Here is a 27,065-nt window from a genome sequence, read left to right as displayed (position 1 = left end):
AGGAAAGAAGAAAATTATATAGTAATAAGCTGTTGTCGGTTTTTGACCAAAAGACTCATCCTTATTTTGGCTTGCTCTTCCATTCACTCCTTTAATTACTAACTTTATGATTCCATTGGACCGAAAAAGGTGGCAAAATCAGAGCCGCCCCATTCCAAAGTGATTCAATGAATTATGGCAGATCAAGGCTAATCATCAATCTCCAGACATTTACTAGTACAAATTAATCATGCTTTGCCAGTTGGTCCTATGTGGAAGTATATATATTCTCCTTTACACAGCAGCCCCCAAATTTTTAAAATTTTTTCTATATCATATAAAATTTTTTAAATTTTAATATATNTCCTAATTATATAAAAGGAGTTTATCTTGAGTATTTTTTTATGTGTTTTATGTTTTATATTTAGTTGAAATGAAATTATCTTGAATATATAGTCTTTAAACGATCCTGATTATGTAAAAGGAAATTATTAATCTGATATATCATATTTAATTTTTATATTTTATGCATTATAGTTTTATATTTAGGATTATAAGTTTAAATAGAAATACCATAAGAATATTAGATATTGATTGTATTAATTTTTTTTTGAAGTTTGGCTAAGTATGAGTAAGTTGAAAATAATTAATAAATTATTTAAAAAAAAATATGCAAATCGTCCAAGTGATTCTGTTACATTTGAGCCAATAAGTCTCAACACTTCAACTTAAAAATAAGAGTAATGTAAATTAAAACGTCTAAGATTCAATTCTAAAGAAATCGATATTTTTCAACACATAATCAAAAATTGATGAATTTGAATATAAAAAAATATATATGACTGAGCACAACTTTCTTAAAAGATTATTATAAGTATTTTTTTTATTGATTAACAAATTATATAAAATTATTTATCATTATGAATAGCTCTATATATATATATATATATATATATATATATATGTGATTCTTTTACTTTTCTAAATTCGCTCCAATTATGCTTTTCCAACTATGGAAAGTTGATCAAAAGGTATGTTATTTAATGAACTTTCCAAGTCTAATGCTTAATTCACTCTCCCTCTTGAACATGCCAAACTGATGTGATTGTTGATGCTTTCTTTATTCTTTGTACAAGATTTGCAGCTCGTGTTGTATCAATAAAATATGGTCAGCGTAATTTCTCTGAAATTTCATTCTACCAAGTCAGTGTGAAAATCAATGCCATGAAAGAATAATGTTAATATTTGTCTAACCTCCTCTCTTATATTGGTCACCTTTGCTTTTTCTGCCAAAGGAGGGAGGGGGTGGGGATTTAAACAGAGCAAGCCTTCTCTTTTCTTTAATGAACTTTTTCATCTAAAACATATACTATTGCTAGTCACTTGCTCATGCCACTTGCACCTTTTTATTTCTTTTAAACGTATACAAATGAGATAGCTTTACTAAAGTTTCAATATAAAATTAGATTAAATTCATATTGATATCCAAAGTTTCAATGTAACATTAGACTAAATTCATATGGATACTTAAGGTTTCTCCCTTATTGTTAAAGTAGATGTCATTAACCACTCTAACAAAATTAATGGTTAATACAATAATGCAACTTGTCAAACAATAATCAATGGATGAATTGAGCTGTACTTCACTCACATTTTCTTAACCATAATTTCACATTAAGTTTCAAATTTTTCCGATCATCAATTATAAAGAAAGACTTAAAATTTCAGTAAATACCCATGAGCCCACGAGTCATGACAATCGGCAATTATAAAGAAAGACTTGTCATAAGTTTTCATTATTAAAACACTATGCCATACCAATATAAATTAAAAAATGGATTAACGGAAGAAAGAAAAGAATAGTGGCAGACAAGACAAATATATATAGTTTCTTTTTTTATATAAGACAAATATATAGTGGCATACAAATATATAGATCCTACAAAGCCATCACAACTAATACCCAAAAAAAAAAAAAACTAGAATAAAGGAAAAGAAATGAAGAGAGACAAGAAAGTGTTAGGTAGGAGATGCAATTGGAATTCAAGTTGGGGAAACGTGGAGGTGTCTGTCCCACTCTCACCAATAATTACAAAGGAGTGCACATGGAAATTGGAAAGCATTTCACGTGTCTGCTCAGTCTTCTGCTCATTTCTCATTGGATGGGAGACTTTGTCTCAGCCCCGTGCTCCTGAGACTTTTTAGGAGCTCCTCTCAGGTTTTGCCCCATCCAGGGTATTGTCGAGGGATCTGATTCTTATAGGCTTTATCGCTGCTTTTCCTTGTAGGATCCTTTTGTTTTTTGGTTGACGTTGTTGGGACTCTTTACTGATTCTGCTTGCTGTCTCTGCTTGATGCACAGTGTAACTTTTGTAAATGTACAATTAAATTCCGGCACCAAGTACTCTATCTCACAAAAGTATTCTGTCAATTGAGTTAAAAGACTTGTCATAATATTACAAGTAACGAAAAAATAAAACTCATTTAAAAAAAAAAGTTAAAAGAGATCAGAAAAGTTTAAATATGTTAATTAGAACTCAAAAGGGAAAATATAATGTCAATAGTGAATATATATGAGTTTTATAAATTTAACTAAGTCCGAGCTTACTATTTCTTTCAGGTTGAATCAAGCTTAGATGGAGACTTTTATGTTAATTTCAAGAATTAGATAATTTTTATTATTGTTGTTTAATTTAATAAGTCGTGTAATTCACAATAAAAAGAAATCCTTAGGGAACACAATTTCCCATGTGAGGCAAGTGTATATTCTTTATCCATTAAATGGAAAGTGGGGATGTATAGGATATTTTCTGGTTACCCGACAAAGCGGTCGCATCACGAGATTTAAAAACTCGAGCAAGTGTAATGGGGGTGGCTGAATATAAATTTTTTATTAAATTATGACATTAGTCTTTATATTATATTATAATGGTTAATTTAATTTTTATATAATACTTTCAAAAATTGAATCTATGTACTTTTTAAAAATACAATATCAATTCAATGTGATAAAATTTTTTATTATTTATATTAATATGACGTTTGCTTATGTTGACATGGTATTTTTTTATTGATTTGATTAGAAGTAGAGGAAGGGGCTAGTAGGGCCTCACAGTTAAAATTTTAAAATTTTTACTTATTACTTTTTAAAATTTATAATTTTATCCCTATTTTAAAAAAAAATTTATAATTTTATCTCTATAAACATCGAACTTTTTATTTTCGTCTCTCCAAACATAAAATATTAGCTTTGCTATTAGACGTGACATTGAATATAATGACATAACACTACTGATGTAGTATTTTAAAAATAATGTAATAGTAATGTCAATATGACATGATCAAGTACTAAAATGGATTTTATAAGTGTGGATATTGAATTATCCAATGTGAGTTAATGATATTAAACACAATTGCATAAGAAACAAATAAAAAATACTAATAGGTTTCTAGGATTTAGGAAAATAGTATTGTTTGAATAAAAAAAATTAAATTTCTGTGTTTCATAATTTAAAACATTGAAAAGAATGATGTGAAATATAAAAAAAATGTCACATCATTATTAACAAGTCATCATATTTAATGCTATATCAGTAAAAAAATCATATCAATATAAATAATAATTTTTTTTAATAATATTAACAATTGGACTGACATCCATTGTAATACTTCTCAAACAAAAGCTCCTCAAATTGGAACATGACTCAAGAATTATAACCTTAAGCCTGGGTAACACCATTAAATTCATTGCGGCTTCCTCTGCTTGTTCATTTGTGATAATATGCTCCATCATATGGCAATTTTTTACTTTTATCTCGTTCAATTGCTGAAGCTCCAAAACCATGGAAACAGTAAAAATGGACTTGAAGCTCTTACATTTGTAAATTTTCAAATATTTAAGATTTACAAAATCTAAAACTCCTTCAAGATTGTCCTTCCATATTTCTATTGACTTAGAAAATTTGGAAAGTACTTCATACACAACTCCTTAGTATCCAACCTACAAAATCCATCAAAGAAAGGAAGATTAAGTTCAAAAGTACGCACAAACAAAAAGGAAATAAAAATAGAAAACCTAAAGTTAAATTAAGCAAACAAAAGCATCCAGCAACAAAAAAGAGCCTTACAAAGACAATTAATTCGTTAGATAAATAATTTCTTACATAGGTACCTTTTCGACGTAGAGTTGTTGGATAGTACTGTTAAGGTCACCACCCCAATGTCCCTTACCATCTTCATCTGTTTCTTGTACTCTTTGCAGCATTGGCGCATTTAAAACTCCCTTACAGAAAATCTTCATTTCAGGACATTTGCTCACAATTACTTTTTCTAAAGACGGGAACCCAAATGTGTGGTTGCCTGAACAAAAACTTCTAATTTGTGGTCAACCACAAAGTTCCAAACTTTTCAAGTTGCTGAAAACAATGTCGTATGTTGCTTCATCACCCTCATTTCCAACTATTTCCTTCATTGGAATGCACTGTCTTAACCTCAATTTTTAGAGCTGGGCTAGACTTTGGACTGCTAAAGATGTATCTAAGCATATCATTGCTTTGCAGCTCCACACATCCAACATCAAGAGATTTTGGAACGATGCTGTGGATGATCCTAAACTAATCAGTTTGGCACAATCCCAGACTTTAAGAGTTTCCAGATTCGGGGGAATGTGGTCTACTTGTACGTCCTGCCTCCATAATTGTTTGGGATTATGAAGATGAATCAATTTTAAGCTTCTGATCATCGGCAGTGTCCCCGCATATGTCTCCATACCATTATCTCTTTCATTGCAGAACAGCTCTTTGAATTCATAAGAAATCACCACAAGCTTTCTAGATTGTCAAATCTTTCAAGGAAAGCACTTGGGGAAACAACAGATTTACCAGGGTTGCTGTAAACCTTAAAAACTTTTATTTAACGAAAAAGGCTGCTTGAAAATTGACTCACTTATCATTGCAATGTCATCAATATTTAGCGACAATTTTTCTAATTTAGGGATGTCCTGAAAAAATAGTTTTGGAGCCAAAAAGAAAATAAGTGCACACACAAACACAATATGCGAGTAGGCAAGTCTTGGTACTTGTTTTCACGATTAAAGGTAGGGGTTGGACTCAAACAAACTCCAATTTTAATTACACATTTACTCAATTAATTTTTCATAAGTTTTTATTTTGGTCATTTAATTTTAAATAATCACAATTTGGCTATCAAACTTTGTGAAAGTTCATGTTTATCACTCAGTTGTTAGAAGCCAATGGTTGACCTTTTTTTTCTCTAAAAAAGCTAATGATTGACTTTTTTTTTCTAATTATTAAGTGTTAAAAAAAATAACTTTCACAAATGTTGGTGACCAAATCATTATTTTTTAATATTGAATGACTAAAAATAAAAGTTTTCGAAAAGTTAAGTGACTAAATGCTCATCTGAAATTGTGAGTGAAATCAAAACATGCAAGTGATTTATTTTTCAAAATATTACATACCACTTAATTTATATAAATTCAACTAGTTAGTCATTGACATATGCAATTTCCTATAAAAATAAATATAAAAATAAAAAATTGATTTGGTAGTATTTAATGATTTTCTTGAAGATCACATTTGATGGAAATGATTTTTTGTACATTACAAGGATCAATCAAATAGCTTTTCATGTACACGTTAGCATCTTAATTAATTGAGAGAAGAGTTGAGGTGGAGGTGCACGCATACCTTTTAGCCAACGAAAGCGGTGGAAGGATTAATGTGGACTCAAGTTGTCCATCGACCTTAGTCTTATCAGGGATGCTAAGACGTTCTATACCGAGTATCTTCATGTTCCCACAGTCCAATACATTTAACCTTTTTAACATTGGCCACTCTGTGGCATGCACCCCCAAGTAGAGACATACGAGTTCTGGTAGGTTCAAAAGGCAAAGGTAGGATACTTGATCAAACACAAAAGTGACAACTGTTTCCAATCCTTCCTCTTTAGAAACAATTTCCTTCACTCTGCAACCAGCTATCCGAAGATCTCTAAGTTATGGAAGAACTTTGGCTACTGAGGCTGGAAATACATTCTTCAGATTGAAACAACGCCAAATACTTATTACCCGCAGATTTTCAAATGTAAAAATTCCTTTGGGATCATTTTTTCAAATATACTTGAGGCTTGGTAGATCCACAATATACAACTCTCCTAGTTGAGTGGAGGCAGCACATGTTTCTTCCATATTTGACCTTCTGACTTCAAATACTTCTTCTAGCAAAACACAATTGTTCACTAATAGATTTTTGCAGTCCTTGAAATGCTCTCAACATATTAGATGGAAAAATGGTCAATAACTCATCACATTCTTGAACTTTCATTCCTGGTTGTTTGCCAAAGGAATTCGTAGCGGGTTGGTTCTGCCATATCATCTTGATGCTTCTCAATTTGAAAATAGAAAGTCCCTCCAAACTAAGAAATGCAACCTGTATGTAATTAATTCATGCCAATTAATGAAAATTTTAGAAGCATTTGTTCCTATAATCAAGGCCAAAAGCATGGCAATGGGAAAAACATGTTCAATAAAGAATGCTAATTAATCTACTTTTTCGTTGAAGAAAGCTTGACTAGAGAAACGTTGGCTCCCTTCCGTCAAAGATTTGTATATGAGCCCTTTTATTTCTGGGCAGTTCTCTATCATCATGCCTTCAAGAATGGAAATTCAATATTCTGATCTTTTAAGAAAAATCCAACAAGATGCTAAAGATCCTATAACTTTAGAAAGCTTAATTGAGGAAACAAAATCTTATCTTTGCTTTCTTCTTCTATATTTATAATGGATGTTCAATGTATGTTTTTACTCATAATAGATATTCAGGGGCATCTAGCAAAGAAGTGAAGGAAGGAGATTCTAAAATAATACAAATTTAACATCCGAGAACATTGGTCGATCATAAGAAAGAATCTTAAAGAATTTAAAAATAAGATTAACCTATGCCTTAGAATGAGTAAAAGATGGAAGTTAATAAATACCTTATCATTGAAAAGAGGCAACTGATCATGTTGAGCTGTGGAGGTAGAGCTGCTTTTTTCTTCAGAACAAAAGCCAATGAGCTGTGATAGATTTTGAAGTGTCAAAGACACCATTATCAATAATGATATATTTGATCATTGAATATTTTGGATATATAGATTCTTGAACAGCAGCAAGCTTTCTTCATCTTTTAACTCTTGCATTGCAAACTTGACACCTTTAAGTTCATCGAAATACAGAGCTTCGGTGTTCTTCAATAACAACTTAATTCCATGATCCAAATGATCAATGCTTGTACTTAACTTGAGTTTCTGAGTCCTTGGATACTCATACTCACCAAACCATTCCCATTCCTTTCCTACGAAAACTTTGTATCTTTTCAACTTTTGCATCTCTTTAAAGAGCAACCCTTCTAGCATGGCCTCAGCATTAGGAATTTGAACTTCTAAAGTGGTCAAACGAGACAATGACTAGCATTGCTTTGTTGGTTGGCCTGTTCCCCTGCTTCCCATTGAATAAACGTGTCACCCATATATAATTCTTCTAATTTGGACAAACTTGATAAGACACCTGGTGGAATTATTTTGAGTTTAGTACAATCATTTAAATCCAATAACTTCAACTTAACTAGTTGCCCAATTCCCTTAGCTAGAGTTTTGATATTAGATTTCAAAGGCTAAGAATTTCTAAATTCTTGAGCTCTCCAATAATGACTATATCTCCCAATTCACATTGATCTAGGCACAATGTACGAAGACTTGTTAGAAGACAAATTGATGAAGGTAAAGAAGAGAAATGCATCTGAGTCAAATCTAAGACTTTAAGATTTGTTGTTTCCCTAAAGAAGTTAGGTGGCATTTTCATGGACAGATCCTTTCTACAAATAAGGAAAAGAACAAGCTGTGGACAATTCAACTTGTCAGGAACCTCTCCAACCCTATGATATTTCAAACAAATCTTGTTCCACTTTTTCATTGTCTCCCCATCAGGCCAATCTTTTAGAACATCCTCCTCATTTAATGCAAAGACTTGATTGTATGTAAAAGCGATTGACATGGCGACATCAAAAACAAGATCATGCATATCAAAGTACTGGTCATTGATGTTACTATCAAGTAAAAAACAAGAGTTACTCACCATTGTTAACAACCTATTTCGCGCTTCCTCCACGGTGTTGACACCATTAGTTAAACCCAAACCAATGGCATATCTCAACAAGTAATCGATGCTATCACAATGCAGTAGACTGCAAAGCAGGAAAACCTGTTTAAGATCTTCACTTTCTAAGTGATTGTAACTCAACTCTATAGCTGAATATACGGCTGCGGATATCCCAGCGAAGTTTTTGAGGAAGGCCTCTGTAGTTACCGTAAAGCATCATTCCAAGCATATAAGCTTTTATTTCTCAATGCCCTTGCAACTGTTGCAATGGCCAACGGTAATTTTGCACATCTTTTGGCTACCTCAATTGCTGTAGATCGCAACTCAGTGCTTTCAACAATTTCCCCGGCCGTCTTCCTAAATAAGAGCCAATCTTCTTTATCACCAATTGCAAAAGTTTTCTCTGCATCCATCTCATTGGTGAGTACATTTTGATCTCTTGACGTCAACAATATCTTGCATCCCTTGTGTTGGTTCCCAAATGGAATTCTAACTTTCTCGAGATCCAATTCCTTCCAAGTATTATCTAAAACAACAAGAACCTTCTTCCCTTTTTTCAACCTTTCGCACAATCTATGTGCTCTTACAACCGTACTCTTATCTTCCAGTCTGAGACTTAATAATTGTGCAACTTGATCTTGAATTTTCTGAATGTCAGGAGTCTTGAGTCACAATTACGTTAACCACCGAATCAAATAACTTGACCTCTTGGACTTGTCTAGCAACTTTGTTGACTAGTGATAGCAGCATCTTTCACTGCTTCCACGATATCGTTGAAAACCTTCTGGAACACCACGGTATCCCACTTCGTTAAATTGACACTGTCGAATAAGGTCGTCAACAACCGCAACACCTTCTTCTGCTTTCCTGCTAAGCTGGTAGCGAGACTTAATATTGGGACACAAGCCAATGAAGCACTTGTTCTTTGCTTTCTCTTGAAGATCCTTCACCTTCTTCTCCTCTTCATTGATTACCTTGTCCACTGTGTTGCTCCAATGTTGGACGTCCGCTTTTATCTTCTCCCCGTTCCTGTCCGCAGCATCAACCTCTTGCTGCACACTTGTTCTTTTTGCTATCAACATCTGAAGTTTTTCCTCGAACTTGTCGACATTTTTCTTGTAGATAAATACATGTCTGATATGACGTTTAATTTCTTGGAAGGTGCCTTTCGCGATCTCTGAAGAAACGTTGGCAGCAGCTCCAGTACCAACAGCTTCCATTTTTTTTAAAAAATTCAACAGACAATTAAAGCAAATGACAAAAGAACAGAGAAAACAGGGGATCGAGCAGACCCAAAAATGAAAATAGCAAAAACTAATATATGAAAAACTATGTTAGCAAGGAAAATAATCAGAACGGTGAGAAATTGGAAACGGTGGCTTCTGCATTAACTGTAGCGATGAACAAAGAGGCAACTAAGAATCAAAGTAAAAGTTTCTGGTTTATTGGGTGGAAAGCAGAGGAATGTGAGAAGCCGACACTTTGAGGTGGAGGAAAAAGAGATGAGAAAGAAACAACGGAGCAAGCCAAAACCAAAGGAAAGGGAAACGATAATCGACGATCAAAGCAAGGAAATAAAAGGGTTTTGAGAAATGGAAGAGCAAAGGACGCTAAAGTAAGATCATAGGAATGAGTTGAGCAGAAACGTTGTGTGTTCGGGTTTTATAAACCTAGGAAGCTTCTCATGGTCATTCAAGCATAATGGAAGACTCACCTTAAGTCTTTGTTATATCTTTATTTTTTTTTAGAATAATTATATATAATAGGCACAAGTCATGAGATTTTTATTAAACAAATAAATAATATAAATATCCAAAAAGAAAGATTCAAGCCTCTAACCAAGACCAACGTCATAAAATTCGGTGCAACTGCAATTACGAAAAGAATATAGATGTCTCAACAACTCTTGGTTTAATATTTTTAACATTTTAAGTAAATGTTGTTATTTGTCATCCTGTCCATAACTAGGAGGGTCCAGGCCTAATATTTGTCTGCTTACCATTTTTCCATGGATGGATTGTTCGTGACAAGTGTCTTTGTGCATGCCTTTACTGAATTGAAGAATTTAACCTTCTGTCACATTTGCTTATAGGAATCTTGGAATGAATAATCTTTTGATTTTCCTTCTCTCCAAAAAGAAAACAAACAGAATGATGATGTTTTGGTATAGAGAAAAAGAAAAAGATGCATTGGGTGGCAAAGAAGACAAGGCAAAAGAAAGCATCGAATGACTGGAAACTGAAATAAATAACAATAATTTAAATGTTACAATGTAGAATCAGAGCTTGATTATTTGCACAAGTAAAGTGACTGATTTTGTTCATTAAGAATATGTGACTTTTTCTTTGTCTTGCCTTTAGAATCCTGCTATAGCACACTGCTTCAAGTCTTCAATTTTTATATATTCGGGAAGGTAATCAAACCTCCATCTTTGAATTATAATTGGTTGGTTAAATTTATCTGTATAATCTTAAACTTTTGAGTTTATTAAATATAACATCCCAATTACTTCTTTTATTATTCGGAATAGAGTCAAGGATTCTTTACATTAAATGGTTTATATCTTTGTTAAGTTAATTATACAAATTTATATGAGTAGAATTATATGATAATACTATTAATTATCTGTTGATTTTTTTAGCTTTTAATTTTCTCTTTTTTCTTCTTTTTCTTTTCTTTCCTATGTTATATTCTATTTTGTCCATATTATTTGTTCCATTCCTCTACTTTTTTTCCTTTCTTTATTTATGCAAAAAATAAAAATAAAAACAACTTCTAACATCTCACATTAGATTAATTGAACTTCAACTTTCTTTTAGTTCTGAAATTGCGCTTCGAGAGCTCTTTGTCAACCCTTTGTAGAGCTTCGTGACGCTGTTTCGAGAGATCGAAATTGGGTGGAGGTCGGATTACGTCTACCGGAGAGTCAAAGTGCACTCGATCTATGCAGTTCATTCTTTTGTCTGTCATCGGTGCAAACGATTAATAGACAAATTCTTATCTTGCTTTTAATTGGCAATTCGAAAATCAAGAAAAAAAAAAACAAAGCAACTAAGCCACGGCGAAGGAAATAAAGTAGAAAAATGAAGACTATGGAAGTAGAAGATCAACTTACCATCTCACTTCAACCCAAGGAACATGTAGTGTCTCGCAAGTACAAAAACAATATTTCCTTCTTCCAATTTGAGCAGATTAAAGAATAAACTCAATGATCTTTAGAATTTTCGATATTTTGAAATTATAAAAATTAAGAATTTCTGAAATTGGATACGCTATAGAAGAGACCGAAACGATAATTTTATAGTAAATTTCTTTATTAATAATTAGAAGCTCTATGCTAAATTAATGAACTAATTCTGCAACAGCTCTACTTTATGTATTAGTATGGTTTTCTCATTCGAGCAACCTTTTAATAAGTATGGGGTAACAAGGAAAAGCTAATTGAAATATCAAAATAAGAAAACAAAGCAACATAAGAAAATCTTTTAAATCGATGCTTACCTTTTCTTCAAACATCCGTGTTATAGTAGTTTTAAGGTCACCTTCCCACCACCCATTTTCTTCATGTTCATCTTTTGTCCATATGACTTTTTGCAGTTGTGGTGTGCTTAAATATCCTTGACAAAAAATCTTCATTTTTGGGCATTCTCTCACAATCATTTTCCCTAGGGCAGGGAATTCAAAGTTATGATCTCCTAAGCAAAAGCTAGCCAGAGTTGGTAGACCGCTTAGTTGCAAATACTTCAGTTGGGTAAAAACAATGCCTCTTTTCACTTCATCACACTCACAGGCTATGGTTTCCTTTATCATCTCACAATCAGTTATGGTCATTCTTGTGACTTGCAACAAGCTTTTAGCTTGTGAGTTAGTAGAGCTTCCTGGCAACGCAGCGAGAGACAACAAGAAGAATCGAATTGTTCCAAGACACATCTAACTAGCAGTGAGGAATGATGAGAAGCGAAGCAAGCTTTTGGGTTCGGTTACCATTGCAAATGGAGGTGTTTTGCCCAACATTCACCAAACCCTTCTTCCAAAGAAAATGGGAAAGGGCAAGGGTGATATTGGATCTGCTTCTCAGGAGTTTTAGTCCGCTTTTTCTTCTTTGTTTTGTTTTTGGGTTTTTTTTTTTTTTGACCAGCTGTATAATATAGGATGGTTTAGTTTTAGGGTTCTTTGATTTTGGGGTTCTGAACTCTTTTATGGTATCTTTTTGAGCAAAGCAGTAATGTATCAAGTTAATTATATTGAATTTGCATGATTCTTTTTTCCTGTTCTTTCTCTCATTGTTTTGGGAGTTTAATCTGCCTTGGTCTGTTTGCAAGTTTCTGTGGTACAAAAAATCATCAGAAACAATGGTTTTTGTCTGAATTTCCTTTCCTGGATGAGCAAGAACGGACCAAGATGATGTTGTAGACTGTACAATCTTCATGTATTGCTCATTGGATCCTGCTAAATGTAAAAACAGAACTATCTAAGAGTTCAAGTTGAACTACAAAGTTCTAATCATAGCCAACTTACATGCAATTTGAACATGAAGTAGAAGACAACGCTTAATTATAATGCTAGTTACATCATGGGCAATAAATTGAAGAAATTTTTGCTTGTGGAAACCACTCTACAACTGTTCTGGCCACTCTCACAAAGGACAGCAGATTGAGGGATGCTCTGATAGAGCTTGCGAACCAGCTCGATTTCTCTCCCAACATCAGCATCTTCTATTGTAATAGTATTCGATGCAGCCCATCTAACTTGATCGCAGTGTAACCCAACCAGCTAAGTACTTTATCCAGCTGCTTCCATTAATGGGAAGCACTAGCAGTTAGTAATCTGAAAATACCTCATGGCAACATCATTTGAGCAGAAGAATGTACCTTGTCAACATCATCATGGAGTCCCTCTATGCATCCAAATTGTAGATGCTCAGCGACTAGGCTTCCTAAGACCACGCATAAAAAGTTGTTCAGAGTCTGCAAAGCATAGTATCAGGCAGAAATATGATGCGAGTGATGCTCTTCATATGATTAATAAGACCATTGCACTTGGTATGCGTGCGTGTCTCAGGTTTGTAGAATGCACTCTGTTTGACTGTGCCTATGAGGCCCTGACTTTGGAACAAAGCTTGAGTTCTATGAAATGCCAATATTAGCATGCTTGTGATTCATCTCTTCCCACATTTCTTCCCTCACCTTCAGTGATATTTTGGAAGTGGAAGTACTGCAGATAAACCAAATTCCATGCACTTAATACCATAAAGACTTGGAGACCATTTCATTCTTTAATAATTTTTCTTTTCCTCAGTCATCACCTACCTATGATACTAAAAGAAAAAGCATTACAAAAGAACAGATGAACAAATTATTCCTGTTAGACTATCAAATTATAGTTAATAGTTTTTGTTAGTACCAGCTGAAGTTGCTTCATGTCTTGCTATCCTACAAGTCATATCTATTATCTGATTTCTATTGTGCTTTTCGGACCAGCTTTCAGTCAATTCTTCTGTTAGCCCTCGAACCTAGGAACTTAATGATGCGGGTGCAGCATGCATCTAGCCATCAAGACCAAAGAAGGGCCCTCAAACAATTACAGTGGTAGAACCCAAGAGTTGCAGAATAGTGGAAGCTAACTGGAGAAAAAGAGAGCTTTTCACCTTGTTTGAAATGCTACGAGCACTGGCCTGCAAGGTGCAGATATACATAACTTATAAGATGTCTTAGCAAGTTAGCATTAACATCATAACATAAAATTAGCATCAAACTATTTCCTTTTCTCGGTCAGTAAGGCAATTCAAACTAATGAAGCGTAGTAATGACAACAATATTCTTACTCACGTGAAGAGACTCGTCTACACTTCCAGCAACAAATCTATCATCTTGCAACTCCTCTATGCATGGTATTCTATAACCTTTTGGAAGAACCCCCAGCAAATATCCAATTAGAAAATAACCAGCTTCATGTTACACATTCATACATTTCAACTATGTATCAGCCATCAATATTTCCTATTACTAATTGCAATTTCACATTTTCAATGTTACAAATCCTACTAAATAACTTAATTGATAATAAAAAATAAGTAATAATTTTCTAATTTCATAAATTAATAAATTGATAAGGGTATATAAATCAATCACTTTTAAACAAACCAGTTCCCTGTTATTTCTTCTACAAATTAATTAATAAAAAAATTAATTAATTGGCAATCCAAAATTGAAGGAGAAAAAAAACAAAGCAGTCAGGTGTGGTGATGGAAATAGAGTAGAAAAATGAAGATTATGGAAGTAGAAGATCTACTTACCATCTCACTTCAATCCAAGGAACATGTAGCCTCTCACAAGTACAAAACCAATATTTCCCTCTTTCTACTTGGGCAACTAAAAGGTAAACTTAGTGGTTTTCAGAATTTTTGACATTCTGCAATCATAAAAATTAATCAAGAGTTCCTTAAATTAATGAAAAGCACAAAAACTACAGTTTTATAGTAAATTTCCATTATAAAAAGGAAAATAGTTAGAAGCTCTATGCTAAATTAATTATGCAACAGCTCTACTTTATATATTAGTATGGTTTCCTCATTTGAGCAACCTTTTAACAAGTATGAGGTGACAAGGAAAAGCTAACGGATGCTACTGAAAAATCAAAATAAGAAACCAAAGCAACATAAGAAAATCTTTTAAATTGATACTTACCTCTTCTTCAAACATCCGTTTTATAAGTCTTAAGATCGCCTTCCCACTGCCCATTTTCTTCATCTCCATCTTCTGTCAATATCACTTTTTGAAGTTGTGGTGTGCTTAAATCTCCTTGGCAGAAAATCATCATCTTTGGGCATTCTCTCACAATCATTTTCTCCAAGATAGGGAATTCCAAGTTGTGATCCCCTACGCAGAAGCTAGCCATTTTGGTAGACAACTTAGTTGCAAATACTTCAGTTCAGTAAAAACAATGTCTCCTTTCACTTCCTCAGACTCACATGCTATGATTTTATCTATCATCTCACAATCAGTTATGGTCATTCTTGTGAGTTGCACTAAGCTCTTAGCTGTTGAGCATGCTATCAAATTCACATATCCATGACATCTTGAAACTTTCAAAGTTGTTAAATTTTCAGAAGACACTGATAATTGTTGAGATAAAAACTAGCTTGAATGTCATTTTGTCTAACTATGCACAGGACAAGTGTCCACTTTGTTTTGTTGTGCTAGTTTGGTAATTCACAGAGCATGCTGCTGCACATCTGTCCTAGGATGTGTAAGCACTGCATGTTTGCTCTAATGCTGTGTCAAACACTTGGATATTTTTTTGTACAAGTGTTAGTTAAATAGCTCTTGTATATATTTATGGATTTCTCCTCAGTAAATGGATGGATCGATATTAGCCAAGTTCTGCTCTCTGTTTTGTCTATTGCTTTTACTTTGTCCTTGCATGCCTGCTGCATCTTTTCTGTATTAACAAGAACATGGTATCAGAGCTGTGAATTGATCCTTTGAGTCATTTAAACAACTTACAAATTACCTTCAAAGTCTCATCTACAATAACCAAACTTTTTTTTCAAACATGTCAACTTCAACTTCAACCATTACACAGCAGTCACCTCCTTTTTTTGATGGTTCCAATTATGCAGTTTGAGTCATAAAAATGAAGGCATTTCTAAGTGTTAACCTCTGGAATGCTGTTGAGTTTGAAACTGAATTTCCAGTGCTGAAGGAGAATGCTACGCAGGCTCAGGTGAAGCAATATGAAGAAGATATTGCAAAGTGATATAGAGCTTTGTCATTCATACATTCAGCAGTGTCTGAATCGATTTTCAACAGGATTATGGGATGTGCGACTGCAAACGAGGCTTGGAGTAAACTTGAGAAGGAGTTTTTGGGGTCTGCAAGGAGCAAACAGGTGCGTTTGCAAAACCGCAAAAGGAAATATGAGCTTCTGAGAATGAAAGAAAATCAGACCGTAGGTGAGTTTGTTGAGGATTTGATGAAACTAGTAAATCAGATCAGACTCATGGGAGACTCCCTCATTGATTTGAAAGTGGTAGAGAAGATTATGTTAAGTCTACCAAAAAGGTTTGATCATACAATCACCTCTCTAGAGCAAGTTAAGGATATTACAGAGCTCTCAATATCAGACTTGGTTAGTGCTTTGGAAGCTGATGAACAGAGGAAGGCAGCAAGAAGAGATGAAAGAGTTGATCATGCATTGGCAGCTCGTGCAAAAGGTAAGGCCCCTGCTGATCCTTCATTTAAAAAGAATTCAAATGAAAATAAAAAGAAAGACAAAGCTGGTACAGCTGCTGGAAGATCCCAAAACAAAAGGGGCAAGTTTCCAGTCTGCTCCTATTGCAAGAAAAAGAACCATTCTGAAGCTTAACGCTGGTTCAGACTTGGAGTCAAATGCAATGCTTGTAAGCAGTTAGGGCATGTAGAAAAAGTCTGTAAGAACAAAGCTGAGGCTGCAGACAAAAAACCACAGGTTGCAAAGCAAGTTGAGAAAGCTGAAGTTGCAGAGGAAGTGTTGTTCATGACGATTGAAAACTCTAACTCAGCAGACAATAATCACTGGCTTCTCGATAGTGCATGCTCCAATAATTCTGCAACAGCTCTACTTTATATATTAGTATGGTTTCCTCATTTGAGCAACCTTTTAAAAAGTATGGGGTGACAAGGAAAAGTTAACGGATGCTACTGAAAAATCAAAATAAGAAACCAAAGCAACATAAGAAAATCTTTTAAATTGATACTTACCTCTTCTTCAAACATCCGTTTTATAGTAGTTTTAAGATCGCCTTCCCACTGCCCATTTTCTTCATCTCCATCTTCTGTCAATATCACTTTTTGGAGTTGTGGTGTGCTTAAATCTCCTTGGCAGAAAATCATCATCTTTGGGCATTCTCTCACAATCATTTTCTCCAAGATAGGGAATTCCAAGTTGTGATCCCCTAAGCAGAAGCTAGCCATATTTGGTAGACAACTTAGTTGCAAATACTTCAGTTCAGTAAAAACAATGTCTCCTTTCACTTCCTCAGACTCACATGCTATGATTTTCTCTATCATCTCACAATCAGTTATGGTCATTCTTGTGAGTTGCACTAGGCTCTTAGCTGTTGAGCATGTTATCAAATTCACATATCCATGACATCTTGAAACTTCCAAAGTTGTTAAATTTTCAAAAGACACTGATGATGGCGCTAAAATCTTTAATTTGCCACAATCCCGCACTTGAAGAGTTCTCAGTTCACAGAAAGCTGGTATGGGGTGGTATTCTTCCTTCCAAAGATGTGTTAGCTCAGGAAGTTCAGACAGCACCAATTCATTCAACGAAGTGATTGCCGATGCATGATTTTTCTGACCATCAAATCCTTCAAAATGGAATATATGACTAAAGGAAGCTTCACTAACAGCAAGCTTTTCTAAATTTGGTAATGACTGAATAAAACAATGTGGGAAAACAGCTGATTGATCAGGAAAGTGAATGAGCTCAAGAACTTTTAGTTTGTAGAAAAAGTTTGCTCTAAGTTGTCCATGCCATATCTCTTTCATAATGTCATTCCACTCCAATTTTAATTCTTCCAGATTGGGAAATGTAACCTGGAAATTAACAAATGTGTTAGACTAAAGTTAAAGATGTCAATGTTTCATTTATTCTACGAACTAAGCTCTTGAAGCTAACAGTGAGACACACTGTGTATATTATGGTGGGAATGCAACACAAGAATGATGAAGACACAGTTCAAATGTTATATTGCTTGAGTTTTCTGAATATCATTGTATAGAAAAATTCTTTCTGATAAATTGCCTAATACCAAATTTTTATGTACATGAATTTGTTTAATCTAATTTATCTTTTTCGAAACACTCCTTGAAACCTAATCTAAAAGTGCCATATGATGCATCTATATGAGTTAAGCAAGATGAGAACACCTTAATTGAGTGAATATAGTTATTTTAACATAAATCTTATGTGCAAGCTACAATATTGGAGCAATACTGAGACATGCTTGTGAGAATTATATGAAAAAAAAAAGGCAAATCTATCTGGATTTGATTGAGTTTTGACCCAACAAACCATATAAATTTACATTGAAAATCAAGATCATACTAAATGTTTAAAAGTTGAACATAGTTTTGTGTTCAATTACCTCATTTACCCAAAACAGGGGTTGATGATTTGTTGATTCTCCAAAGCTCCGAATATTTTCTGAAGCAAATATCTCCACTTTGTCACATCCATATATCCACATTTTCTTTAATGATGGCCACTCCGTAGTATGTATCGTAGAGCAGAAACTCCTCAATCTGGGCAGCATATAAAGTTCCAAGTATGTTAGTTTAGGAAATACAAAATTAGTGGTTGTTTCTTCCGCAATGGATTGAGTGGCAGTCACTGAATGTAAGTCGTTGGTATTGAGCGCTTCATGTTCAAATATTTCTTCTAATGAATCACAAAAGTCGTTGGTATTGAGCGCTTCATGTTCAAATATTTCTTCTAATGAATCACAATCTCTTATTCGGAAATCCTCTAGATTCTGGAGTCTTGCCCTCATATTAAGTGGAAAAATGTTCAACAGCCGATTGCATTTGTACACCCACAAATCATTTAGCTTGCAAAATGAATCACCAACGAGTTGATCAGGCCATATCTTTCTGCAGTTTGCCATCCCTACGATTCCCAATTCCTTTAATTGAGGGAAAGCCACCTGCTAAATTTATTGATTGTGTCAATAATATTGCAGATCATAGATCTTCATGTTCAACAACTAAATAACAAGGAAAAAATGTAACAAAGGAAAGGGGAATCAAACATTTAAAACTTGAGGATACATAAAAAAAAAAAAAAGAAGAGTGATAAAGAAAAGACAAATGGAGTAATCACCTTTTCACTAAAGAGAGGAGGGGAATCAATATCTGAGTTGTTTCCTTTCGCTTTTTGACAAATAAGAGTTTCGTTTGTCTCTGTAGAATCGGAGATGAATGTCTTCAATGCAGGACAGTTCATCATTATAAGCTTTTTTAACAAGGGGAATTCAAAGTAACTTCCATGGCAGAATCTCGCGAGTTTGGGAAGGTCTTCGAATTGCAAAATTTCTAGTTTAGGGAATATTTGGCTCATCATGCCATCTTCTGGTAATCCTTCTATAAAGATAACTTCTTCTAGATTTCTACAGCCCTCGACAGTCAATTGTTTTAAATTTTGAGCATAAGAAGACATTTCAGGAAGTTGGTCATCCCATATTCTCTGAACGTCAATTGAGGATAGTCGCACATTCTGCAAATTTGGACATACAACCTACATACATAATCCTTATTGCATCAAAAACTTTGGAAAGAAAAGCGTTTTAAATGTTAAGAAACCATGCAGAGACTAACCTTATCATTGAAAAAGGCCGCAACTGTCTCTATATCCTTCTCTCCTTCAAATGTAGATGCCAATGCTAACATTTTTGGACAATTATCTACATCAACAGATAGCAAAGATGGACATTCCATTGTAATACTTCCCAAAGAAAAGCTCCTCAGGTTGGAACATGACCTAAGAGTTATAAGGACAAGCCTGGGCAGCACGATTGATGCTTCCTCTGCTCCTTCATTTGTGATTATTTGCTCCATCATAGGGCAATTTCTTACTTTTATCTCCTTCAATTGCAGAAGATCCAAAGCCATAGAAACAGTAAATATGTACTTCAGGCTCTTACAATTGTAAACCTCCAAATATGTAAGATTTACGAAATTGAAAACTCCTTCAGGATTCTCTTTCCATATTTCTGTTGACTTAGAAAACTCGGAGAGTACTACATACTCCACTCCTTTGTATCCAACCTACAAAATCCAACAAAAAAGAACGATTAAGTTCATAGGTAACCACAAAAACAAAAGAAATAAAAATAGAAACCTTATCAAATTAAGCAAACAAAAGCATCCACCAACAAAAAAAGCCTTACAAAGACAACTAATTGGTTAGATAAATTAAAATGAGCAAGTACCTTTTCGGCGTACAATTGTTGGACAGTGCTGTTAAGGTCACCACCCCAATGTCCCTTATCATCTTTGTCTGTTACTCGTACTCTTTCCAGCATTGGCGCATTTAAAACTCCCTTACAGAAAATCTCCATTTCGGGACATTTGTTCACAATTACTTCTTCTAAAGATGGGAACCCAAATGTGTGGTTGCCTGAACAAAAGCTTTTAATTTGTGGTAAATCACAGAGTTCCAAACTTTTCAACTTACTGAAATTAATGTTGTATGTTGCTTCATCACCCTCATTTCCAACTATTTCCTTCATGGAAATGCACTCTCTTATCGTCAATTTTTTGAGTTGGGCCAGACTTTGGACTGCTAAAGATGTAACTAAGCATATCATTGAGCCACAGCTGCACACATTCAACGTCAAGAGATTTTGAAACGATGCTGAGGATGACCCTAAACTAATAAGTTTGTCACACTGGTAGACTTGAAGAGTTTCCAGATTAGGGAGAATGCGGTCTACTTGTACGTCCTGCTTCCATAAATGTTTGAGATTATCAAGACCAATCAATTTTAAGCTTCTGATCGTGGGCAGTGTCCCAGCATATGTCTCCACACCACAATCTCTTTCATTGCAGAACAGCTCTTTGAATTCATAAGAAATCACCACAAGCTTTTCTAGATTGTGAAATCTTTCTAGGAAAGTAATTGGGAAAACAACAGATTCATCACCAGAGTTGCACACCCTAAGAACTTTTATTTCACGAAAAAGGCTTCTTGAAAATTGACTATCACTTATCATTGCATTAATGTCATCAATATTTAATGACAATTTTTCTAATTGAGGGATGACCTGAAAACCAATAAAGTAACAGTTTTGGAGTCAATGTTCTTCTTTCAACAATGCAAAAATTATTGTACTAACAAAAGAAAACAAGTGCACAGACAAACACAGTATGCTAGTACGCAAGTCTTGGTACACTCAGATTACATTTCAAACTTTTGAATACTTCTTTTTACTTATAATCATTTCCATATTCCACAATTAAAAGTATGGGTTTGACTCAAACAAGGTATATATACTCCATTTTTTATTACACATTTAGTCACTTAATTTTTCATAAATTTTTATATAAATTCAACTAGCTAGTCATTGACATATGCAATTTCCTATAAAAATAATAACAATAATAAAAATTTGATTTTGTTGTATTTAATGATTTTTTATAAGATCACATTTGATTTTTGGTACTCTAGCTTGTTAATAAAAAGTTGGAAATATAGCTAGTACATTACGAGGGCCTATTAAATAGCTATTCACGTACACGTTAGCACCTTAATCAGTTGAGAAAGAGTGGAGGTGGAGGCACATGCATACCTTTTCAGCCAACAAAAGCGGTGGTTGGATTAAACTGGACTCAAGTTGTCCATCGACTTTAGCCGTGTCTGAGATGTTGAGACGTTCTGTACCAAGTATCTTCATTTTGTCACAGCCAAATACTTTTAACTTTTTTAACATTGGCCACTTCGTCGTATGCACCCCCTGGTAAAAGCATTTGAGTTGTGGTAGCAGCCAAAGAAGAAGGTAGCATACTTGATCAAACCTGAAAGTGATAGTTGTTTCCAATCCTTCCTCCTTGGAAACAATTTCTTCCACTCCGCAATCATTTATGTGAAGATCTCTAAGTTGTGGAAGAACTCTGGCTACTGAGGCTGGAAATACATTCTTCAGACTGCAACAATCCCAAACACTTATTACCCGCAGATTTTCAAATGTGAAAATTCCTTTGGGATCATTTTTCCAAATATTCTTGAGGCTTGGTAGATACCCAATATACAACTCCCTTAGTTGAGTGGTGACAGCACCTGTTTCTTCCGTATTTGACCTTCCAACTTCAAATACTTCTTCTACCGAAACACATTTCTGAACTGTTAGAGTTTGCAGTCCTTGAAATGCTCTCAACATATTAGATGGAAAAATGGTCAATAGCTCGTCACATTCTTCAACTTCCATTCCTTGTAGTTTGTGAAAGGAATTCGCAGCGAGTCGGTTCTGCCATATCATCTTCATGTTTCTCAATTTGGAAATAGAAATTTTCTCCAAACTAGGAAATGCAACCTGTATGTAATTAATTCATGCCAAATAATGAGATGTTTAGAAGCATTTGTTCCTATAATCAAGTCCAAAAGCATGGCAATGGGAAAACATGGATAATAAAGAATGCTAACAATACTCTACCTTTTCGTCAAAGAGAACTTGACTAGAAAAACTTTGGCTCCCTTCCATTGTAGATTCGTATATGAACCCCTTGAGTTCCGGGCATTTCTCTATCTTTAGTGACTTCAAGGATGGAAATTCAATATTCCGACGTTCTAACCAAAATCCAATGAGATGCTGAAGATCCTGTAACTTTAGAGAGTTTAATTGAGGAAATAAAATCGTATCTTTGCTTTCTTCCTCTGTATCCTCTGCAAAAATTATCTCTCTTAAGCACTTGCATCCAATTATCTCAAAGCATTTGAGATGCACTAGCTTCCTAGACATAGAAAATGATAATAAACGTTTTAAGTTGCCACAACCCTGGATGATCAATCTTGTCAAATTCTCATGATTGCAGAAAGAATCATGCCATATCCTTTCAACACTAATTGAGGACAACCGCAAATTCTCCAAGCAAGGGAACAACGACTGCAGACATGTAATTAATCTAGATTAAAAATAGCATGAAAAAGAAAAAGAAAAAGACAACAGAAGAAAGACTATCTTATTTAGCATAATTACATAACATTCTATGATTAAAAAGGAAGGAATGGGTTTGCCAATTCAATGGCAACTAAGTTCAGGAGAAATAATTACTTCCATTTTAAGGAGAAGTGATTTCTAATGTATTAAACAATCACTGAAGTGGGCTTTGTTGATGTTCAGGCTTTCAAATGGGCACTATGACATGGTTGGGTTTATCAACCGTGGATGGTAGCGAAAAATGGAAACAAAAGGAAATGGCTTTCACACAATGTGGCAACCTGTTTTTTTTTAAAGGGAGGAGAAGGCATCGGTTTTTTTATAGAATGTAGATACATATTGAAATTTATTTTTCTGAATGAACAAAATCTCAGATCTCTAACTATGCCCTTACTCGTCTTACAATTATGCTAGGCTCTTACATATAACTTTAACAAAGGATCAGTATAGCACTAGACAATTTTTATAAACGGATTATAGAGTCTCAAATTTAAAATAGATATTCAATATATGTTTTGACTCATAATAGATATTCAAGGTCAATTAGCAAAAAAACGAAGGAGGGAGATTCTAAAATAATACTAATTTAACATTTGAGAACATTTGCTGTTCATAAGAAGAAAATGTTAAGAAAATAATAAATGAGATCAACATATGCCTTGAAATGAGTGAAAAATGAAAAGTAATAAATACCTTTTCACTAAATAGAGGCAACTCATGTTGAACCCTGGAGGTAGAGCCGTTTTCGTCTTCAGAACAAAAGCTAATGAGCTGAGGTAGATTTTGAAGTGTCAAAGATTGTAATTGAAGAAATTCATTTTTATCAACTACACCATTATCATTAATGATATATTTGATCACTGAATCATTTTGGATATGGAGATTCTTCAAATGCGATAAGCTTTCTTTATCTTTGAACCCTTGCATTGCAATCGTGACACTTTTAAGGTCATCTAAATATAAAGCTTCAGTTTTCTCCAGTAGCAACTTAATTCCATGATCCAAATGATCAATACTTGTACTTAACTTGAGTTTCAGAGTCCTTGAATACTCATACTCGCCAAACCATTCCCATTCCTTTCCTATGAAAATCTTGTATCTTTCCAACTTTTGCAACTCTTTAAAGAGCAAGCCCCTTGACATGGCCTCGGCATCAGGAATATGGACTTCTAAAGTGGTCAAACAAGACAGAGTATTCAATTCAGCAAGACTAGCAATATTGCCTCGTTGGTTGGCATGTCCCCCTACTTCCCATTGAATAAAGGTGCCACCCATATATAATTCTTCTAATCTAGACAAGCTTGATAAGACACCTGGTGAAATTATTTTGAGTTTAGTACAATGACCTAAATCTAACACTTTTAATTTAACCAGTCGCCCAATTTCTTTAGGCAGAATTTTGATATCAGAATATGAAAGGTTAAGAATTTCTAAATTCTTAAGCTCTCCAATAATGCTTATATCTCTCAATTCACATTGATTTAGGAACAATGCATGAAGGCTTGTTAAGAGACAAGTTGACAAAGGTAAAGAAGAAAATTGCATACCACTAAAATCCAAGACTTTAAGATTTTTTGTTTTGTTAAAGAAGGTAGGTGGCATTTTGAGGGAAAGATCTTTGCTAGCCAAAGTGACAAGAACAACCTCTGGACAATTCAACTCGTCAGGAAGCTCTCCAATTATTCTAGGATATCGCAAAAAAATCTTGTTCCACTTTTTCATTATCTCTCCATCTGGCCAATCTTTCAGAACATCCTCCTTGGTTAATGCAAAGACATGATTGTCCTTAGAAGCGATTGACATGGCGACATCATAAACAAGATCATGCATATCAAAGTAACGATCATTGAGGTTACTATCAAGTAACAAACAAGAGGCTTTGAGGTTACTCACCATTGTTAACAACCTATTTCGTGCTTCCTTCATGGTGCTGACACCATTAATTAAACCCAAACCAATGGCACATTGCAACAAGTAATCAATTGGTTCATGGCGCAGTAGACTGCAAAGTAGGAAAGCTTGTTTAAGTTCATCACTTTCTAAATGATTGTAACTCAACTCTATAGCTGAATATACGTCAGCGGATATCCCAGTGAAGTTGTTTGAGGAAGGCCTCTGTAGTTGCCGTAAAGCATCCTCCCAAGCAAATGAACTTTTATTTCTCAATGCCCTTGCAACTGTTGCAATGGCCAGCGGTAATCTTGCACACCTTTGGGCTACCTCAATTGCTATAGATCGCAACTCAGCACTTTCAACACAGTCCCCAGCCATCTTCCTAAACAAGTCCCAAGCTTCTTCATCGTCTAAATCACCAATTGAAAAAGTTTTCTCAGCATCCATCCCATTGGAGAGAACATTTTGATCTCTTGATGTCAACAATATCTTGCATCCCTTGTGTTGGTTTCCAAATGGAATTCCAACTTCCTCGAGGTCCAATTTCTTCCAAACATTATCTAAAACAACAAGAACCTTCTTCTCTTTCTTCAACCTTTCGCACAATCTTCGTGCTCTTACAACCGTACTCTTGTCTTCAAGTCTTAGACCCAACAACTCTGCAATTTGATCTTGAATGTTCTGAATGTCCGGCGTCTGAGTCATAATTACGGTAACCACCGAATCAAATAACTTAAGCTCTTGGACTTGTCTGGCAACTTCTTTGACTAGTGATGTTTTGCCCATACCAGCCAACCCATACAACCCTATCATGTTGATAGTAGCGTCTTTTATAGCCTCCATGATATCGTTGAAAACCTTTTCTCTTGATTTAAAGGTCTCAAAGTCTTTAGGAGATGCGTCCAATATAGCTTCTGGAACATCACGGTATCCCACTCCGTTAAATTGACACTGTTGGATAAGGTCGTCAATAGTCGCGACACCTTCTTCTGCTTTCCTGCTAAGCTGGTTGCGAGACTTGATATTGGGACACAAGCCAATGAAGCACTTGTTCTTTGCTTTGTCTTCAAGATCCTTCACCTTCTTCCCCTCCTCAGTGATTACCTCGTCCACCGTAAATCGCCAAAGCTCGACGTCCGCTTTTATCTTCTCCCCGTTCCTGTCTGCAGCATCAACCTCTTGCTGCAGACTTGCTCTTTTTGCTATCAACATCTTAAGTTTCTCCTCAAACTTGTCGACATTTTTCTTGTAAATGATTACATATCTGATATGACGTTTCATATCTTGGAAGATGCCTTTTGCAGCTTCCGAAGAAAGGTTGGCAGCAGCACCAGTAAGAATAGGTTCCATTTTTTTAATTCAACAGAAAAGCAAAGCAAATGACAGAAGAAGTAGACAACAGGGGATCGAGAAGACCCAAAAATGAAAACAGCAAGACGAATATATCAATAAACGATATGAGCAAGGCAAATAATCAGAATGGTAAGAAATTGGAAACGGTGGTTTTCTCCATTAGCTGTAGCTATGAAGAAAGAGGCAACTAAGAATCAAAGTGAAAGGTTTCTGGTTTATTGGGTGGAAAGTAGAGGAATGTGAGAAGCCGACGCTTTGAGGTGAAGGGAAAAGAGATGAGAAAGAAACAACGGACCAAGCCAAAAACAAAGGAAAAGGAAAAGAGGATCGAAGATCAAAGCAAGAAAATAAAAGGGTTTTGAGAACTGGAAGAGCAAAGGACGCTTAAGTAAGGTAATAGGGATGAGTTGAGCAGAAACGTTGTGTCTGACTGGGTTTTATGAAACTGGCACGCAGCTTTTCACGGCCATTCAAGTATAAACAAAGACTCACCTTAAGTCTTTATTATATCTTTTTATAAGAATAATTATAAAAAGATATAATAAGCACATGCCATGAGATTTTATTAAACAAATAAAATCTGTTTTAAATTATAAAGACTCACCCAAAATTATAAAGAACCGCTTGCCTTTGCCATTTCATTTAAAACAAAAAAAAAAAAAGAGTCACCCTCAGTTTTCATTGCCCATCATGGATTATAGAAGAGAGGAAAGAAGAAAATTATATAGTAATAAGCTGTTGTCGGTTTTTCACCAAAAGACTCATCCTCATTTTGGCTTGCTCTTCCATTCCCTCCTTTATTTAATAATTTTAGGATTCCATTGGACCGAAAAAGGCGGGCAAAATCAGAGCCACCCCCATTCCAACGTGATTCAATGAATTATGGCAGATCAAGGCTAATCGTCAATCTCTAAACATTTACTAATACAAATCAATCATGCTTTGCCAGTTGGTCCTATGTGGAAGTATATATATTCTCCT

General features: G+C 34.6%; 3 protein-coding genes across 4 annotated transcripts; all 3 read right to left on the bottom strand.

The window, feature by feature from the left end:
• LOC108662046 (probable disease resistance protein At4g27220) lies at positions 7,646–9,357 on the bottom strand. Its single transcript, XM_018121092.1, has 3 exons — positions 8,919–9,357; positions 8,345–8,774; positions 7,646–8,222 (listed from the first exon to the last, which is right to left on the bottom strand). The coding sequence occupies exons 1-3, from the start codon at positions 9,355–9,357 to the stop codon at positions 7,646–7,648; spliced, it is 1,446 nt and encodes a 481-aa protein (XP_017976581.1).
• Positions 12,469–18,706, bottom strand: LOC108662294. Of its 2 annotated transcripts, XR_001928180.1 has the most exons (6): positions 18,605–18,706; positions 18,273–18,550; positions 16,879–17,721; positions 13,229–13,351; positions 13,009–13,073; positions 12,469–12,927 (listed from the first exon to the last, which is right to left on the bottom strand). XR_001928180.1 is itself a non-coding variant. In XM_018121850.1 (5 exons), the coding sequence occupies exons 1-5, from the start codon at positions 18,675–18,677 to the stop codon at positions 13,650–13,652; spliced, it is 1,254 nt and encodes a 417-aa protein (XP_017977339.1). In that variant the 5' UTR covers positions 18,678–18,706; the 3' UTR covers positions 13,358–13,649. The 2 variants fall into 2 exon arrangements, 1 of the variants encoding a protein (XP_017977339.1); XM_018121850.1 differs by lacking the exons at positions 12,469–12,927; positions 13,009–13,073; positions 13,229–13,351 and adding exons at positions 13,358–13,682; positions 13,785–13,811 and having other exon boundaries at positions 18,273–18,534; positions 18,589–18,706.
• Positions 20,273–26,379, bottom strand: LOC108662045 (probable disease resistance protein At4g27220). Its single transcript, XM_018121091.1, has 6 exons — positions 23,532–26,379; positions 22,335–22,784; positions 21,690–22,214; positions 21,474–21,638; positions 20,511–20,948; positions 20,273–20,302 (listed from the first exon to the last, which is right to left on the bottom strand). The coding sequence occupies exons 1-6, from the start codon at positions 26,079–26,081 to the stop codon at positions 20,273–20,275; spliced, it is 4,158 nt and encodes a 1,385-aa protein (XP_017976580.1). The 5' UTR covers positions 26,082–26,379.

This window comes from Theobroma cacao, chromosome 5 (genome assembly GCF_000208745.1).
Source record: "Theobroma cacao cultivar B97-61/B2 chromosome 5, Criollo_cocoa_genome_V2, whole genome shotgun sequence".
Lineage (NCBI taxonomy): Eukaryota > Viridiplantae > Streptophyta > Magnoliopsida > Malvales > Malvaceae > Theobroma > Theobroma cacao.
This window is presented reverse-complemented; position numbering and strand designations above follow the sequence as displayed.

What these genes read in the sequence shown, in the direction of transcription:
- LOC108662046 (XM_018121092.1), bottom strand. Translation starts at nt 9,357, where the DNA reads ATGGAAGCTGTTGGTACTGGAGCTGCTGCCAACGTTTCTTCAGAGATC. An exon ending in ATACCGTGGTGTTCCAGAAG is followed by an intron (nt 8,775 to 8,918) that starts GTTTTCAACGAT and finishes AGAAAATTCAAG; the next exon opens with ATCAAGTTGCACAATTATTA. An exon ending in GCTTGGAATGATGCTTTACG is followed by an intron (nt 8,223 to 8,344) that starts GTAACTACAGAG and finishes CCTGCTTTGCAG; the next exon opens with TCTACTGCATTGTGATAGCA.
- LOC108662294 (XM_018121850.1), bottom strand. Translation starts at nt 18,677, where the DNA reads ATGAGGGCAAGACTCCAGAATCTAGAGGATTTCCGAATAAGAGATTGT. An exon ending in GAACATGAAGCGCTCAATAC is followed by an intron (nt 18,535 to 18,588) that starts CAACGACTTTTG and finishes AGCGCTCAATAC; the next exon opens with CAACGACTTACATTCAGTGA. An exon ending in CTCGTAGCATTTCAAACAAG is followed by an intron (nt 13,683 to 13,784) that starts GTGAAAAGCTCT and finishes CTTGATGGCTAG; the next exon opens with ATGCATGCTGCACCCGCATC.
- LOC108662045 (XM_018121091.1), bottom strand. Translation starts at nt 26,081, where the DNA reads ATGGAACCTATTCTTACTGGTGCTGCTGCCAACCTTTCTTCGGAAGCT. An exon ending in TGCCTCTATTTAGTGAAAAG is followed by an intron (nt 22,785 to 23,531) that starts GTATTTATTACT and finishes ACATGTCTGCAG; the next exon opens with TCGTTGTTCCCTTGCTTGGA. An exon ending in TCACTTTCAGGTTTGATCAA is followed by an intron (nt 21,639 to 21,689) that starts GTATGCTACCTT and finishes TGCTTTTACCAG; the next exon opens with GGGGTGCATACGACGAAGTG.